The sequence below is a fragment of the Enhydra lutris genome, unplaced genomic scaffold (assembly GCF_002288905.1).
Source record: "Enhydra lutris kenyoni isolate GAN:26980312 unplaced genomic scaffold, ASM228890v2 scaffoldscaffold13, whole genome shotgun sequence".
In the NCBI taxonomy this organism is placed as follows: domain Eukaryota; kingdom Metazoa; phylum Chordata; class Mammalia; order Carnivora; family Mustelidae; genus Enhydra; species Enhydra lutris.
This window is the reverse complement of record NW_019154097.1, coordinates 28415643-28431719: the sequence shown is the minus strand read 5'-3', so window position 1 is coordinate 28431719 and position 16077 is coordinate 28415643. Positions and strand designations below refer to the sequence as shown.

At 35.4% G+C, this 16077-nt stretch overlaps 1 protein-coding gene across 2 annotated transcripts in view; it reads right to left on the bottom strand.

Annotated features, from left to right (window-relative positions):
• Nucleotides 1-16077, bottom strand: part of LOC111145651 (RAB GTPase activating protein 1) — a 153944-nt gene that overhangs the window by 91050 nt on the left and 46817 nt on the right. For both annotated transcript variants that reach the window (XM_022500721.1, XM_022500720.1), the window contains exons 7-10: nucleotides 11128-11238; nucleotides 10680-10746; nucleotides 9853-9955; nucleotides 8754-8923 (exon numbers count right to left, since the gene is read on the bottom strand). In XM_022500721.1, the coding sequence (XP_022356429.1) occupies nucleotides 8754-8923; nucleotides 9853-9955; nucleotides 10680-10746; nucleotides 11128-11238 (451 nt within the window). The remainder of the gene's footprint in view (nucleotides 1-8753; nucleotides 8924-9852; nucleotides 9956-10679; nucleotides 10747-11127; nucleotides 11239-16077) is intronic.

The following is a 16077-nucleotide window of genomic DNA, read 5'->3' as shown; positions in this document are numbered from 1 at the left end:
ATCAGAGATCTAGAAGTAGAAAAACAAAAACATATAAGTAATAGAAGAAAATGTGTATATTTCTTTATTATTGGGTGTAGGGAAAGTATTTCTGACTCAAAATCCAGAAGCTTTAATAGGAAAAACTTGATAAATTCAAGTACATAAAAATAAACTATATGGCAAAAAAGCTGAAAAGACTCTTCATAATTTAAGTCACAAGACAAATGACAAACCAGAAGAAATATTTGCAATTTATATCTCAAAGAGTTAATCTCGCAAATACAGAAAGAGCTTCTAAAAACTAAAAGGAAAAAGGCCAAAACCAAAAAGCCAAAAATATGAAAAGACAGTTTAGAGAAAACAAGGAAAATTACCCTTAAACATATGGAAAAAAAAGGGGCTTGTTTTCGTTCATCAAAGGATAAATTAAGACTACAATCAGATCCTTTTTTTTAAAAAAATTTTTTAGATTTATTTATTTATTTATTTGACAGACAGAGATCACAAGTAGGCAAAGAGGCAGGCAGAGAGAGAGGAAGGGAAGCAGGCTCCCTGCTGAGCAGAGAGCCCGATGTGGGGCTCGATCCCAGAACCCCGGGATCATGACCTGGGCTGAAGACAGAGGCTTTAACCCACTGAGCCACCCAGGTGGCCCTACAATCAGAACCTTAAGTTTAACAACATACCCTTGACAAGCCTATGGAGAAGCAGGTACTTTCATATCCTGTTCATCCCTATGATTACAACAGTGAGAAAGGGAAATCTGGCAAATATAACAAAATTACATATGCAAAATTATTTACTCTAAGATGCACTTTCATTAAATCAAAACAACTTATGCACAAGGTTCTATACTACAACATTATTTGGAATAGCAAATGATTTTTAAAATCCAAAAATCTATCAATAGAGGACAATTAAAAAATCATAAATCATGATTCATCCAAACAACAAAGTACTATGTAGCCATTAAGAATGAGGAAGATCTCTGGGGACGCCTGGGTGGCTCAGTTGGTTAAGCCGCTGCCTTCGGCTCAGGTCATGATCCCAGTGTCCTGGGATCGAGTCCCACATCGGGCTCCTTGTTCTGTGGGGAGCCTGCTTCTCCCTCTGCCTCTGCCTGCCACTCTGTCTGCCTGTGCTCGCTCTCTCTCTCTCTCTGACAAATAAATAAATAAAATCTTTAAAAAAAAAAAAAAAAAAGAATGAGGAAGATCTCTAAAGAGGCACCTGGGTGCTCAGTTGGTTAAGCTACTGACACTCTAATTTTGGCTGATCTCAGAGTTGTGAGATCAAGCCCCATGTCCATCTCTGAGCTCCATCCATCTCTGCGCTCAGCAAGAAGTCTGCTTGTCCCTCTCCCTCTGCTCTTCCCCCTGCTCTCTCCCTCCCTCATATATAAATAAATAAAATCTTGGAAAAAAAAAGGTGTAGGACAGTACATAGGCTAGTTTGTATTTAAAAAGGGAGTTAAGAAATATATAGGAGTATTTTATTACTTTCACAAAAAGTAATACTGGGAAGATAACCCAGAAACCACTAATAATGGTTACTTATGGGTTTGGATGGAGAAACATGAATTAAAGTTAAGATTTCTGAGTATATTTTTACATAATCTTGACTTTTGTATCACTGTATTTTAAATACTCAAAAACTTAAACCAAAAAGGAAAAAAAGACCCAAAGACCCCAAATTGAAAATATGGAAACAAATGAACCTAACTATATGTCAAATGGTAACATAACTATAATGGAAAAGAATTTTTTTCCAATTTAACTTTTGAACATATCACTCATTTTATAATCTTACTGGAACATGTTCAAAGGGCAAAAAAAGTTCCATAAAATCTTAAACTTCACTCAATAGTTTCATTATTAACTGTAATACTGACATTTTTGGAATGAATATCAACAAATGGGAATTTGAAACTGTACAGACACAAATAATTTCATATTACATACATCCATTTTTGTTGTATCTACATATTACAGGTATATTAATAAATGTTTTTCCCAAAACTTAAGTTCAGAATGTACTAAATATTCTGGAAACCTTTTCATTTAGATGTTTACATACTGATTTTCATATGCTGATACTAAAATATGCATCTTATTTCCAACTGAAAGAAGTTTGTACAACATAAATTGTGCACAAATTGCAGTGTGGCATCATCTATATTTTAGAAATGGTACAAGTTTATTAATGAATGCTTAATTACCCCATCAGTAACTATATTAATATATGTTTGTCCTCACTGAAATTTTAAGTAATTAAAATCTGTATTTCAAAAACAAATATAATAGTACCTTTTCTTAACATTTTACAGGCTTATAAAGATTTTGTTATAAATACGCTAGGAGCAATAAAAGATCTATATTCAGGGTGTTTCCTGCAATACTGTCATTTTTTAATTTTTTGATAAAGTAGGATAAAGCAAATAAATATATTACAGTTACTGTATTTAAGATATTCAATATTAGAAACATATATAAATGTAGAAGAAGAAAACCCCGCAATGTGAAATTATTATTGAAAATATGTGAATGAACTCAAGTGATTGAGGGAAGGATCATCAATGCTAAAGGATGCTAAAACCAGTAGTTAGAAAGTTGTTGAGGAACAGGGTATTTGGAAGTTGCCAAAGAACCACCCCAAACATTACTTGCTAAATGCAAAGAGAAAACTACTTTTACAAAGGAGAAATCCAGGGGTCACCACCTGAACCCAGTGATCACACTTCTCAGGAATAGCAGAATACCACGATATCATGTGTCTCCTGATTTAGCCGTAGAAGATCTCTAGTACAGAGAGCATTTCCGTATTTTTTACCTTGAGAGGCAAAGTGGTTTACTGCATATGTGTGCATGGCACGCACACGTGCACACATATGCGCACAAATACACACCCCCTCCCAAAGAGAAATAAGAGGCTCAGGTTTCTAACATGGTTATACTATAACTTGCCCATGCGATGCTGGCCACATACTTAGTCTTACAGTCATCATTTATAAACGATGTAGAAATCATTTATAAAATAATTTCATAAAAGATTCTAAGACACCTTCTCTTTGGCAATAAAATTCTGTAATTCTATAGTTTTAAGAATGCTTAGCTGCTCTTAAATTCACTTTATGTTACTGTTGGAAAACCCTAGTCTTCAGACCAGTTTCTTCCACTTCTACTATACAATATTCTAAATATTAAAATCCAAGAGAATGATCATTATTTCTCCATTTATTTATTTATTTATTTAAGTAGGCCCCACGACCAGTGGAGAGCCCAATGCGGGGCTTGAACTCATGACCCTGAGATCAAGACCTGAGCTGAGACCAAGAGTCAGACATTCAATCAACTAAGCCACCTAGGTGCTTCTTTCCCCATTAATTTTCAAAATTTCTTCTCTAATATGATGCCATCTTCATATAATAATACTCACAGGTGGGTAGGCTTCCAGGCTAAAGAGGAGTTATAGAGTCATCAGATAATTTTAGTGATAGGAAAAAGAATCAATTTTTAAACATGTATTAAAAAAATTTCTATAATTATTTTCCCATATTGATAACAACAAACTATATGCTGTATATTTAAAAAATTTGGTCTGCACCACTATTTCCTTTTTAGTCTGATGAGAACTGCAAAAGGGTTAAAATTTTAAATTCTCCTTAATTTAAGTAACTCCTATGTGTCTATGAAAAGAATCCTGACTGAGAACTCTTAGAAGGCTCCGGTATGCATCTTGTTCACACAACATTCCATAAAATCAATTTTACATCTTTGGATCTATAAAAATGAAAATACTATCTTCACTGGATCGCTATAAAAATTATACAACAGAGAAAGTCAAAGTAGCTAGTACAGTGATGGCCACAGTAGGCTCTCAACCACTGTAGTTATTACTTTTTAATACCATAAATATAAAGAAGGGAATAAACTTAGTTTATTCTGTTACAAGAAATGAGATTAACAGTCCTCTAAGTGCGTTAAGACAGCAACAAGTTGCTTAAATTCTTCACACTCTCTCTTCTTTCCTATTCCCTACCCCTCACAAAATTCCCCCCCACCCCCAAAATAAGACTTACCCAAATAAGGAGAAAAATGAAAGATTATTCCCAGGAATTCCTTCCACATATAAACTTCTGCTTTTTGCAAAGAAAATATTGACAACTTGGCCTATGTTTAGCTTGTAACCTTAACAGAGTCCAGAGTAGACTACTGGATTAGGTCTCAGGTATATGTGGCTACTTGACCCCACCTAAGTCATTTATTAGCCTACTTAGATATATTATTTTAGACCAAACCACAATAAATAATATTCCTGGAAACTCATGCAGTCTTTGAATATAAGGCTGTATAAGATCTAAAGGGAAAAGAGAGATCAAAGGAATCTTATTTATGTTCACTAAGATTAAAAAGACAGAACTCTCTAATTAAAGAGAGTATGTTTTCTTACATACAAATTTGTACTAAAATTATGGAATTAATTTCTATTTATCATCTCTTACTCTAAACAATTAAGAATCATCCCTACTCCCTAAACTTTTAAAATAATACCCGTAAACTGGTTTTCTTTCTGAAGTGTTGTTCTTCTGGGGCTGATCCACTAATAAAAATCAATGTGTTTCTGATTTCATGTCTTAGTATTTTTTTTAAAAGTAGGCTCCATTCCCACTGTGGAGCCCAACACGAGCCCAAACTCATGACCCTACAATCAAGACCTGAGCTGAGATCAAGAGTCAGATGCCTAACTGACTGAGCCACGCCGGCATCTCAGTGACTTAATATTTTTTATTCTTTCTCTGCTTCACTAAGGTTCCACAGTCCCTCTCTATAACAGCTAAAATACATGAAGAACATACCATATGCCAAATGTGTTATACAGTTTCTCACTTAATGTCACAATAACACTATGAGGAAGATTCAATCACTGCATTCTACAGTTGAGTACACAGGCTCACAGAGTTGAAGGTACTTGCTAGTCAGTGGTAATATCCCCATTTTCTGATTCCAAAGCAAACTTCTAGTTGATAACCCTATGCTAATCCTTTTCTGCTGCCACAGTGATGTGCTGGGAGAACAGTGCTGGAGCCCAGGTTTGCTTTCTGTCTCCTAAGACAACATGGAAGAGAAATCTCTATTCCTCTTCTGTTTGCCACCTTTCTCTAACTATAACCAAAAGGGCTAACTTGAAAACACTGGAACTAGGGGCGCCTGGGTGGCTCAGTGGGTTAAGCCGCTGCCTTCGGCTCAGGTCATGATCTCAGAGTCCTGGGATCGAGCCCCGCATCGGGCTCTCTGCTCTCTAGGGGAGCCTGCTTCCTCCTCTCTCTCTGCCTGCCTCTCTGCCTGCTTGTGATCTCTCTGTCAAATAAATAAATAAAATTAAAAAAAACCACTGGAACTAAAATATTTATTGCTATCAGAAAGTATACTCAACTAAACCCACAAGCAACACTGTAATTTTGTAAAACCGAAAATCGAAGTTACATGTCAATAAAAATCAATTCAACAAATATTTATAGAGAACTACTATGTTTTAGATGCTTGGATAAATCAGTGAACAAGGCAGATCAGGAATACTGTCTTAGTAGAGGTTTCTTTTTTTTTAAATAGGTTTTTTTTTTTTTTAAGATTTTATTTATTTATTTGACAGAGAGAGAGAGATCACAAGTAGGCAGAGAGGCAGGCAGGGGGCGGGGGGTGGGGTGGGGGTGGGGGTACGCAGGCTCCCCGCTGAGCAGAGAGCCCGACGCAGGGGCGGGGCTCGATCCCAGGACCATGGGCTCATGACCTGAGCTGAAGGCAGAGGCTTTAACCCACTGAGCCACCCAGGCGCCCCTTAGTAGAGGCTTCTAACAGGGAAAACAGATAATAAGCAAAATAAAGTTTATTATGTCGTATGCTGGAAGTTAAGAGCAGACAAACTGCAGTGTTACATGTGGCAGTCAGGCATTACTAAGATGTCAATCTAAGCACAAATTTATAGAAGATAAGGACTTGAAAAAGGTGAATAATAGCAAGTGAGAAACTGGAAGAGCATTTAAGGCAGAAGAAACAGTTAATAGCGGAAGGCCCTGAGAGCATGGCTAGAGCAGAAGCAGCAAGGAAGAAGAACATTAAGAGAGAAATTAGTTCATGACACAACAGACAGTAGACCACATAGTGTCTTAAAAGCCACAGAAAGGACTCTCGCTTTTATAGAGTAAAATAGGTTTAAAGAGTTATAAGCAGAAAAGTGATATGATTTGATCTTAGGTTGCTGTGTTGAGAATATATGGCGGGGGGGGGGGTGCACAAAAAGAAACAGGGAGCTGTGAAGAGGCTACTACAGTAACTCAGGTAAAGGTGACAATTCAAATAAGATTAGTGTAATTTAAGTGCTATGAAGCAGCCAGAATATGATTGATTTTGATAGTAAACAGAATTTCCTGACAGACTGGATAGGGGGTGTGAAAAATCAAAGTAAAATTCTCAGTGACAATTAGGAGAAGATGTCCATGAACTGAGACAGTGAAGACAGGTACGGAGAGCATTTTAGGGGTTGAGGGTGGAGGACCGAGGTAAATCTGAGATATCCTGAAGGCTAAGTGAAAGGTTAAGGAAGGGGAGAGTGATCATTTGCTCAAAGGCCAAGGACTATGAAGACTCTGACTGACCACCAGATTTAGCAATTTAGGTCACTATGGAATTGATTTTTTTTCAAGAAGTTCTGATACAAAGGAAAGGAAAGCCCCCCCACCCCCCAAAAAAGGAGGTAAGTAGTGGGGCATCTGAGCCAAGAAAAACTAAAAGAAGGAAACACAGATTTCATCTGCTGCCCACCACAGGTAAAATAGAGTGTAGAATTTGTAGAAATAACTGACAGATTTTTTTTTTAAACTGATACTCAAAAGAGACCATAACATAACAGACCATAAAAATCTATTAAAAAATGTCTAACATATCTAACATATCCAAAATTGCTAGACAAAGAAAAAATGTGACTCACCAGACATTAGAATTAGCAGTTAAGGATTTTTAAAGTAGCAGTATTATAATTATGCTCAAGGATGTAAGAGAGAATCTTCTTGAAAGAACAAAGAGGAAATCTCATAAGAAAACAGAAACTATAAAAAAGAACCAAATGGACATTCCAGAAATAAAATGTTCAAGACCTGAAATTAAAAAAAAACAGAAACAAAACTTAATTGAATGAGCTTAATAAAAAATTAGGGATGATGAAAGGGGCAAGCCAACTTTAAGACATGTCAAAAGAGAGTTAAAATGATATCCCACCTGAAGAAAAAACAGAAAAAAAAAAAATAAGATTTAAAAAAACAGAGGGGTGCCTGGGTGGCTCAGTGGATTGAGCCCCTGCCTTCAGCTCGGGTCATGATCTCAGGGTCCTGGGATCGAGCCCCGCATCGGGCTTTCTGCTCAGTGGGGAGCTGGCTTCCTCCCCTTCTCCCTGCCCGCCTCTCTGCCTACCTGTGATCTCTGTCAAATAAATAAATAAAATATTTAAAAAACAACACAAAACAAAACAACCAGACTAAAATATATGTAAGTGGAATCTTAGGAGAGAAAAAAAAGAGATGGGGCAGGAAAAAAGGTAGAAAGAAATAACAAACCAAAATAAAAAAAATCAAGAAATTTAAAAAAAAAAGGGGGGGATGCGGAGGAAATTGTAGGAAGGGTTTTTAAGCCCCCCCTTTTTTAAGATTCAGAAAGAAAAAAAAAAGAAAGAAATAACAGACCAGATTTTCCTCAAAATTGGTAAAACGAAACGAAACAAAACAAAACAAAAATTGAAAAATTCGAGAAGTTTGGGGCACCTGGGTGGCTCAGTAGGTTAAGTGTCTGCCTTTGGCTCGGGCCATGAACCCAAGGTCCTGGGATCCAGCCACACATTGGGCTCCCTGCTCAGTGGGGAGTCTGCTTCTCCCTCTCCCACTCCTCCCTCTTTCATTCTGTGTCAAATAAATAAATAAAAATTCAAGAAGCTCAACAAACCCAAGTGAGACAAAGAATACCATGCCTAGGCACATCATATTTAAATGTCTAGAAATCAAAGATAAAAAATAATCTTAAAAGCAGCTAGGGGGGCGCCTGGGTGGCTCAGTGGTTAAAGCCTCTGCCTTCCGCTCAGATCATGATCTCAGGGTCCTGGGATCGAGTCCCGCATCGGGCTCTCTGCTCAGCAGGGAGCCTGCCTCCTCCTCTTGTCTCTCTCTCTGCCTGCCTCTCTGCCTACTTGTGATCTGTCTGTCAAATAAATTAAAAAAAAAAAAAAAAGCAGCTAGGAAAAAGTGACTCATTCCATACAGAGAAATAGTATCAATAAATGCACCCTACTTCACATCAAAAACAATGCACCAGGAGACTGAGATGACATCTTTAAAGTGCTAAAAGAAAAAAAAAAAAATGTCAACCCAGAATACTACAGCCAGTGAAAATATCCCACTGGAATGAAGGTGAAATAAAACCATGTTCGGATAAAGAAGTCTAAGAGTTATAGGACTTTAGTATATGGACACCAGAAGAAATGTTAAAATAAGTTCTCCAGATTGAAGGCAAGTAAGATCAGACAAGAACCTGGTTCTTGAGGAGGAAATGAAGAGAAAAAAAATGATAAATAGGTGGGTAAAAATAAAAGACACTTCTCCTCTTAATATGTTTAAAATACACATGACTGTTTAAAGATAAAAGTGACAACTTAGCTTCATGATAAATCAGCCTCAAAAATAGTTTCTCCTTTATCTACCTCCCTCCCATATTTATAAAAAAGTGTAGTACCTGTTTTAGTTTCAAAAAGAAATTTTCAGTAGTACTACGTTTGCTGAAGGGCCAGAATAATCTTTCATTAGGTGAGCAAACGCGGACTTTTGTCTCTATGAGAAATCGAACAGGCTCCTGTACTTCTGTTATTACCAAATCAACAGCTGTGGTCATAAACAGCACTTTATCTAGAGAGAGAGGTGGGGAGAAGCAAATAAAAAAAATGGAAATATATTTGCTCATACAATTAATGTAAAATTAGTTACTTTTCTCACAAACTTTCAAGATAGCTTAAGGTAATCCATTAATTAAATCAAAATCTAAAGTAATCAGATACATGGTTGTTTTGAAAACTCTTTTTCTGTACTGAGAATTCTTTGCTTGGGTAGACTCCTTGGAATTAGTGACGGCATTATATAAAAGTTTATGAAATGTTCTGTCAAATTGATTTGCAAAAGTGGCATATGGCCTCTTCATGCCACTCTCACCAACAGTGGGGATTCTCAACTTTTAAAATCTTGGTCAACTTATCCATTTATCTATAGTGCTATGAGTAACAAGAAAAAAATGAAGGGGAAAAAAATAAATGCTCAATAGGAGGCACTAGTTATGCAAATAATGTTACATTATAAGGAGAAAATATTATGCAGCCACTAAATGACATTCAGAAACAGTAGGAAATAACTTGAAAAAGACAGTTTCTGCAAAAGAGTATCTGAAAAGCTACATAAGAAACTGGTCCCTATGGTCCCCTTGGGGTAGGGTCCTGAGGACCGTGGTAGATTCTTACTTTTCCCTCCATATCCTTTTAATTTTTAATCATATGTGTATATATTAGCTTTCCACAAAAATAAAATTTAGAATTCTGTATATAAGTAAGTACACGAATAGAAAAGGAAGCAGGGAAGTGAAAAATTAAGAGACAGGAGGGAAAAATAAGGGGGGGGAATGATACTTTGTTTATAGGTCAAATTTAATAAACTCAAAGACCTATAACAAATTCTTTGGTTTCACCAGAATTAAAGAAAATACTGATATTTGTCAAATAAGTGGTCCTAAGGTTTGGGTATCTTTTGGGACTAAAATTTCTGTTCGTGATATCAGCAATCTGCATCACCTTTAGGAGTTTCCTCATTTACAACTTGAAAAGGTAGAGATTTTGGATTCCAGCTCCCAGTGATAACATAGGACTTTCCATCTGAACTTTTGCCCATAGATTCCTAAAGAGTAAAGACAAACATTAATGCCAAAATAAAGTAACAACAGCAAGAGTAAAGACAAACATTAATGCCAAAATAAAGTAACAACAGCTAATTCCCATTTTGCTGCCTTTAAAAGAATAGAAGTCATAAAAATATAAGAATACGAAAGAGGGTCAGATATTTTTAAAACAAAAATATATGTGAATGAGACTGCAGTTAAAATAAAAGATATGCCAATTATTTATGCAATTGCTACAGAAAAATTATGAAGTAAATGCTTAGAAATCATATCAAACTACAAATTCAGAGAAATTTACCACCTGAATCTATGCTGAATGCTTCTGTCAAGTGCATAATTATCACATAAATTTCAGTTTTGAAAATAAAGATTTTCATAATAGCAACAATACTACTACTACCTACATTTATAAAACTCATGATAGTCTGTCTGTAAATACTTCTCTCATGAATCTTCTCTTTGATTCCAATTTCAACCTTAAATTATAAACAAGGATTATTCACTATCATACAGTGAAGAAACTGAGGCTGAGACTAAATAGGTCTAAGATCAGACTAGTAAATATCAAGTCAGAAATGAGGAAATTCCTTATCTTTGTTTACTGCTACTGCAGCTCATAAGAACACCTTCATAAAAGTCCTTTACCATCAGATTCAGGTCAGATAAAGTGAACCCTTTATCAAGGAAATAGTGTATAACCTTAAAATGAAAAGCAAGTCTTACCAAATCTAACAAGTGCATGTCACTATTTCGTACATCTTTTCCTGGGCTAAGGAGAAGACCAAAACACCTACAAAGAAAGAACAGGCATAAATTTGCAAAGAAGATAATATTAAAAAAAGATGTTTAAACTAGGTCATTTAAAATTCTTATTGATGGATAAAGGACACATTAAAATTATCAATAAACTAGTATTGCCCAAATAACTTTACTTCTTTAATTTACATAAATTCTATGTGTCTTTCATTATCACATAGCGAAAGTCAGCATATTAGCTGAAGATTTATGGGAGTTAATTCAAAGTGAACAAAGTATTCACTTCAATAACCCAAAGAATTCCCCAGAGAACAAAATTCTTCCAAATACATTTTTGAATACAGTATATGGTTACTCCACTGGATTGATAAAAACCAGAATTTATATTTAAGCTGAATTAACTAAAAATGTTTACCTTTCAATGGCCAGCTCTTTATTAGTTGTTTGTTGCACATAGATGACAATTTTCTTATCAGTTCCTTGGCGAAGTTTAAAGCACTGTCTGTCCTTCTCTTTAGGAACTGCACTGTAGAACAGCATGTTTCATTAATTTTGCAAAGTATTTTCTTGTGACATATACTAGAACAACTTCCCTTGAATCTAGGATTCTTTTCTATGCCTGGTTTTCAAGTGATAACAGAAATTTAAAAATCATCATCAACCTCTTCAGTGAAAATATTATCATTACTGTATATAATCCATTAAACAATTTATAACAGCTAGAAAAAACTGATATGCTCCCTAAAATGTGGCTTTCTTAATTTTCTGTTGTTAAGTTAGATATCTATAAAGCACGTAGCATGGCATTTAGCACATAGGTACTCAAAAAAAAAAGTTAATTTTCTTTCAACTTAGTCACTTTTTTTTTTTTTTACAAATAATTACTGCCTTATTTGTTTAAATATGTAATAAAGAAAAAATAATCATAGATCTTTTGAATTTCTAAACAAGGTACCTTCAAAAAATAACAGAGATAAGGAAAATATGGCCAACAGTCAGCTGTTGCTTAGTGTTTCCCTTCAGCAGTGATAACCTTATTATTCCCCCATGCAATAGCTATAAAAATAATACTAAGGATATAGTTAAACATCTACTTAAGAAAAAAATTGAAAATATCCTTAAAATTAGAATTTACCAAAGTAACCCCCTACTCTCCCACACACCACTTTCTCTGGCTCCTCTGTTCTCAAAAGCAAACATCTGCCGATGGCAATCTGCCAAAGTGCAGCAAATACGAATTATGTCTTGGTACTACAACTTTAAAATAATAATGGCAGCAGAACCATTAAAAGGTACTATAAAAGGCTAAATGAGATTTCTAGGTACTGACTCAAAGTAAAAAGTGGCTCTGACGATATAAAGTTAGTTTGAAGACCATCTGTACTTAGAGAGTAACCAATTCAAAAACACTCTCTAAAACTCAGAATAAGAAAATCAAAGAATCTGGGTGCCTGGCTGGCTCAGTCAGTGACTGAGGGTTGATCTCAGGGTTGTTAAGTCTGAGCCCCATGTTGGATGTAGAGATTACTTTAAAATAAAATCTTTAAAAAAAGAGAAGGAGAGAGAAAAGAAAAGAAAACTGAAGAATCTTAGCAAGTGAGTCTGGAAATGACAAACGTGCAAAGAAAAATGTCTGCATACCAAACTGTTAAACATTTGTGGCTGACAAAATTTTCACCTCTAAGGATATGTACACAGGTCTCAACTTTTAAATGATAAAAGATACACTAGTCTTTATGTTCTGCAAATGCTGACACAGAAATAAATATAATCCCATCTCTTAGTAGTATTTAAGACAACAGCAAATACAAAGTTGTCTCTGGTGTCTTAAGTACAAGGAGAAGGCCTATTAACAGGAAACAGAGTGGAGACTGCAGGCAGTGAAGTGAACTTCAAGGAGATTATATTTCTAGTCTAGTCATCGTATCACTGAACAGATCCACCCCAATAATTTTACATTGACTTCCTATTATATAAATTACAATACTGAGATCCAGGTTTAACTTCCCCAGGCTTCTTTACTTATAAAACAAGGAAAGTATCAAATACCCAGCATATCTAATAGGGTTATATGGTAGAATAAGTAAGACAAAAAGTGCTCTGAATGTTATAAATGAAAACGTTCCATCTTCCTAAGGGCTAAGTTGAAAGTAGGTTTCTAATATTAATAATAAGAATTTTCAGGGATGAAAAGAAGAGCATTAAGTCTTGTCACAGCATTGTATTTACGTTAGAGTAAAACCACAATCTATCTTGTATTATGGTTACTTATTACACCTGTATTTTTGGATAGATGCTAAGTCATATGGGTACGCCACTATATTATGTTTTTAGTGAAATATAACAGACATACAACATTATATTTATTTGAGGTGTATAACAATGTTTTGACATTTGTATATATTGTGAAATGCATCAAATTTTAATTATTCTATTCTGGTGAACATTTAATTTCCACCTTTTAATTTTATTATTACAAACAGTATTAAGGGGAATATCCATCTTGACAATTCTTTGGGTACCTCAATGATGTTTACAGAATCACTGGAAAAAAAACAGTTGCGTTTGGCCCATTCAAATCTGATAAAGAGATGCTAATTTTCAACAAGTCACTATCACTATGATAGGGCTACACAACACTATTTTCTACCATAAACAACAAATTCAATAAAACCACGTTAAAAAAAATAACAAAGCCCTGACAAATGCAAAGAGCAAAATGACCATCTAGGGATTTTTCACATAGCATCCCCTTGGTATGAGGGTGAACAGGGATGTCTATGATTATGATCATTCTACCTTGAACATGCCTGAGTTAAGAAGCAGTTTAGTGCTTCTAAGAGATCTTAAACATCGTTCCTATTTGTAATTGAAATTTATAAAAGAGATCTACATAAATTTCTTTACAAAAGGGGAAAAATGGAGTTTAAAGAAACTTTTGTTTCTTAAAAAGGAAAAAAACTGTTACAAAGTTTAAAGATTATAATTTCCACTTCCTAGGGCCGGCATATATACTGTGGGAAGCAGCATATCCCAAAGTTGCCGTGCAAACAGAAATACAGCTACCGAGTGGGCACAGACCATAGTGTCTAATACTTCAGTGCACAAATCAAAGTTGAAGCTGCATTGTACATGAAATTGGCCACCAGATGGCATGATAATTCCAAAAGTCTTTGCAGGGAGACCAAGTGTTATCAGTTGTTCAAACAAACCAGTCATTGTGTTTTCTAATTTGAAAGCAAAATAGTAGAAAACATTCATATTTTAAGGTTAATTTCATTTTACCCATTTTATGAGGTAATCATGAAGGAAAGAGACTCTGAATATGCAACTATCAATTATGATCCAAGAAGCACCTAATATGTGATAATGGGTTATAGAAGAAAAAAAAAATCATCTGTGACTGTAGTATTTTAAAGTTAGAAAGCACTTTAGAGTCTAGCCAACTTATTTTATAAGTAAGGAAACTACTGCCAGGAGATATAAAGAAACTTGGAAAAGTTCACAGTGTTAATAGTAGCAATAATTAAACTAAATCTAAGTATTTCTATTCTAGGGTTCTTTCCACTACTCAAAAGTATCATTTTACGTAAAAGCCCAAGCCAGTTATTTCTGACCCTATATGCAAGACTATGACTTCAGACACAGACTTCATTTCTCCTCATCCAATGTGTTCAGATAAACTTTAATGGAAAAACTGATGTCAACAGCCTTAAGACTTTTAGATTATTAAAACAAATTAACCAGCCAAAAAGACCAAAGAACCAGCAAAACAAATGCAGCTACAAATCCAGCTTGCTTAACTACTATCATATTTCATATCAGCAGTCAGCCGGTTACTCTGAGTCTAAAAGAACATAGTAACGTAACGTATTTCCCCATACAAAAGAATTTAATAGCTTTAAAATTCTTCAAATCTTGCCTCTTAAAAAGAGAAATGAAAAAAAAAAAAAAACAGTCCCATTCAGAGGACATGAACAGACATTTCTGCAAAGACATCTCGATGACCAACAGACACATGATAAAGAGCTCACCATCACTCGGCATCAGGGAAATACAAATCAAAACCACAATGAGATACCACCTCACACCAGTAAGAATGGGTAAAATTAACAAGTCAGGAAACGACAGATGCTGGCGAGGATGCGCAGAAAAGGGGAACCCTCCTACACTGTTGGTGGGAATGCAAGCTGGTGCAGCCACTCTGGAAAACAGCATGGAGGTTCCTCAAAAAGTTGAAAATAGAGCTACTCTACCACCCAGCAAATCGCACTACTAGGTATTTACCCTAAAGATACAAATGTAATGATCCGAAGGGGAACATGCACCCAAATGTTTATAGCAGCAATGTTCACAATAGCCAAACTATGGAAAGAACCTAGATGTCCATCAACAGATGAATGGATAAAGAAGATGTGGTATATTTATACAATGGAATACTATGCAGCCATCAGAAGAAATGAAATCTTGCCATCTGCAACAACATGGATAGAACTAGAGGGTATTATGCTAAGTGAAATAAGTCAATCAGAGAAAGATAATTATCGTATGATCTCCCTGATATGAGGAATTTGAGAGGCAAAGTGGGGCGTTTAGGCGGTAGGGAAGGAAAAAATGAAACAAAATGGGATCGGGAGGGAGACAAACCATAAGAGACTCTTAATCTCACAAAACAAACTGAGGATTGCTGGGGCAGGGGTATGGAGAGGGTGGTTGGGTTATGGACATTAGGGAGGCTATGTGCTATGGTGAGTGCTGTGAAGTGCGTAAGCCTGATGATTCACAGACCTGTACCCCTGGGGCAAATAATACATTATATGTTAATTTAAAAAAAAAGTCCCATTTAAAACTGCATCAAAAACAGTAAACCTAGGAATAAACTTAACCAAAGCGGCCAAAGACCTATACTCTGAAGACAACACAAATAAACGGAAAGATATTCCATGCTCATGGATTGGGAGAACAAAATGTCCGTATCATCCAAAGCAATCTACAGATTTATTGCAGTCTCTATCAAAATGCCAACAGCATTTTTCACAAAACTAGAACAAATGCTGCTAAAATTTGCATGGCATCACAAAGACTCTGAATAGTCAAAGTAATCTTGAAAAAGAGAGCAAAAGTGAAGGTATCACAATCCCAGATTTCAAGATGCATGACAAAGCTGCTGTAAGCAAAACAGTACGGTAGTGGCACAAAAACAGACATATAATCCAATGGAACAGAACAGAGAACCCAGAAATAAACCCACAATTATATGGTCAATTAATCTTGGACAAGGAATAATGAATATACAATGGGAAAAAGACCATCTCTTCAACAAATGGTGCTGGGAAAACTGGACAGCGACATTCAAAACAATGAA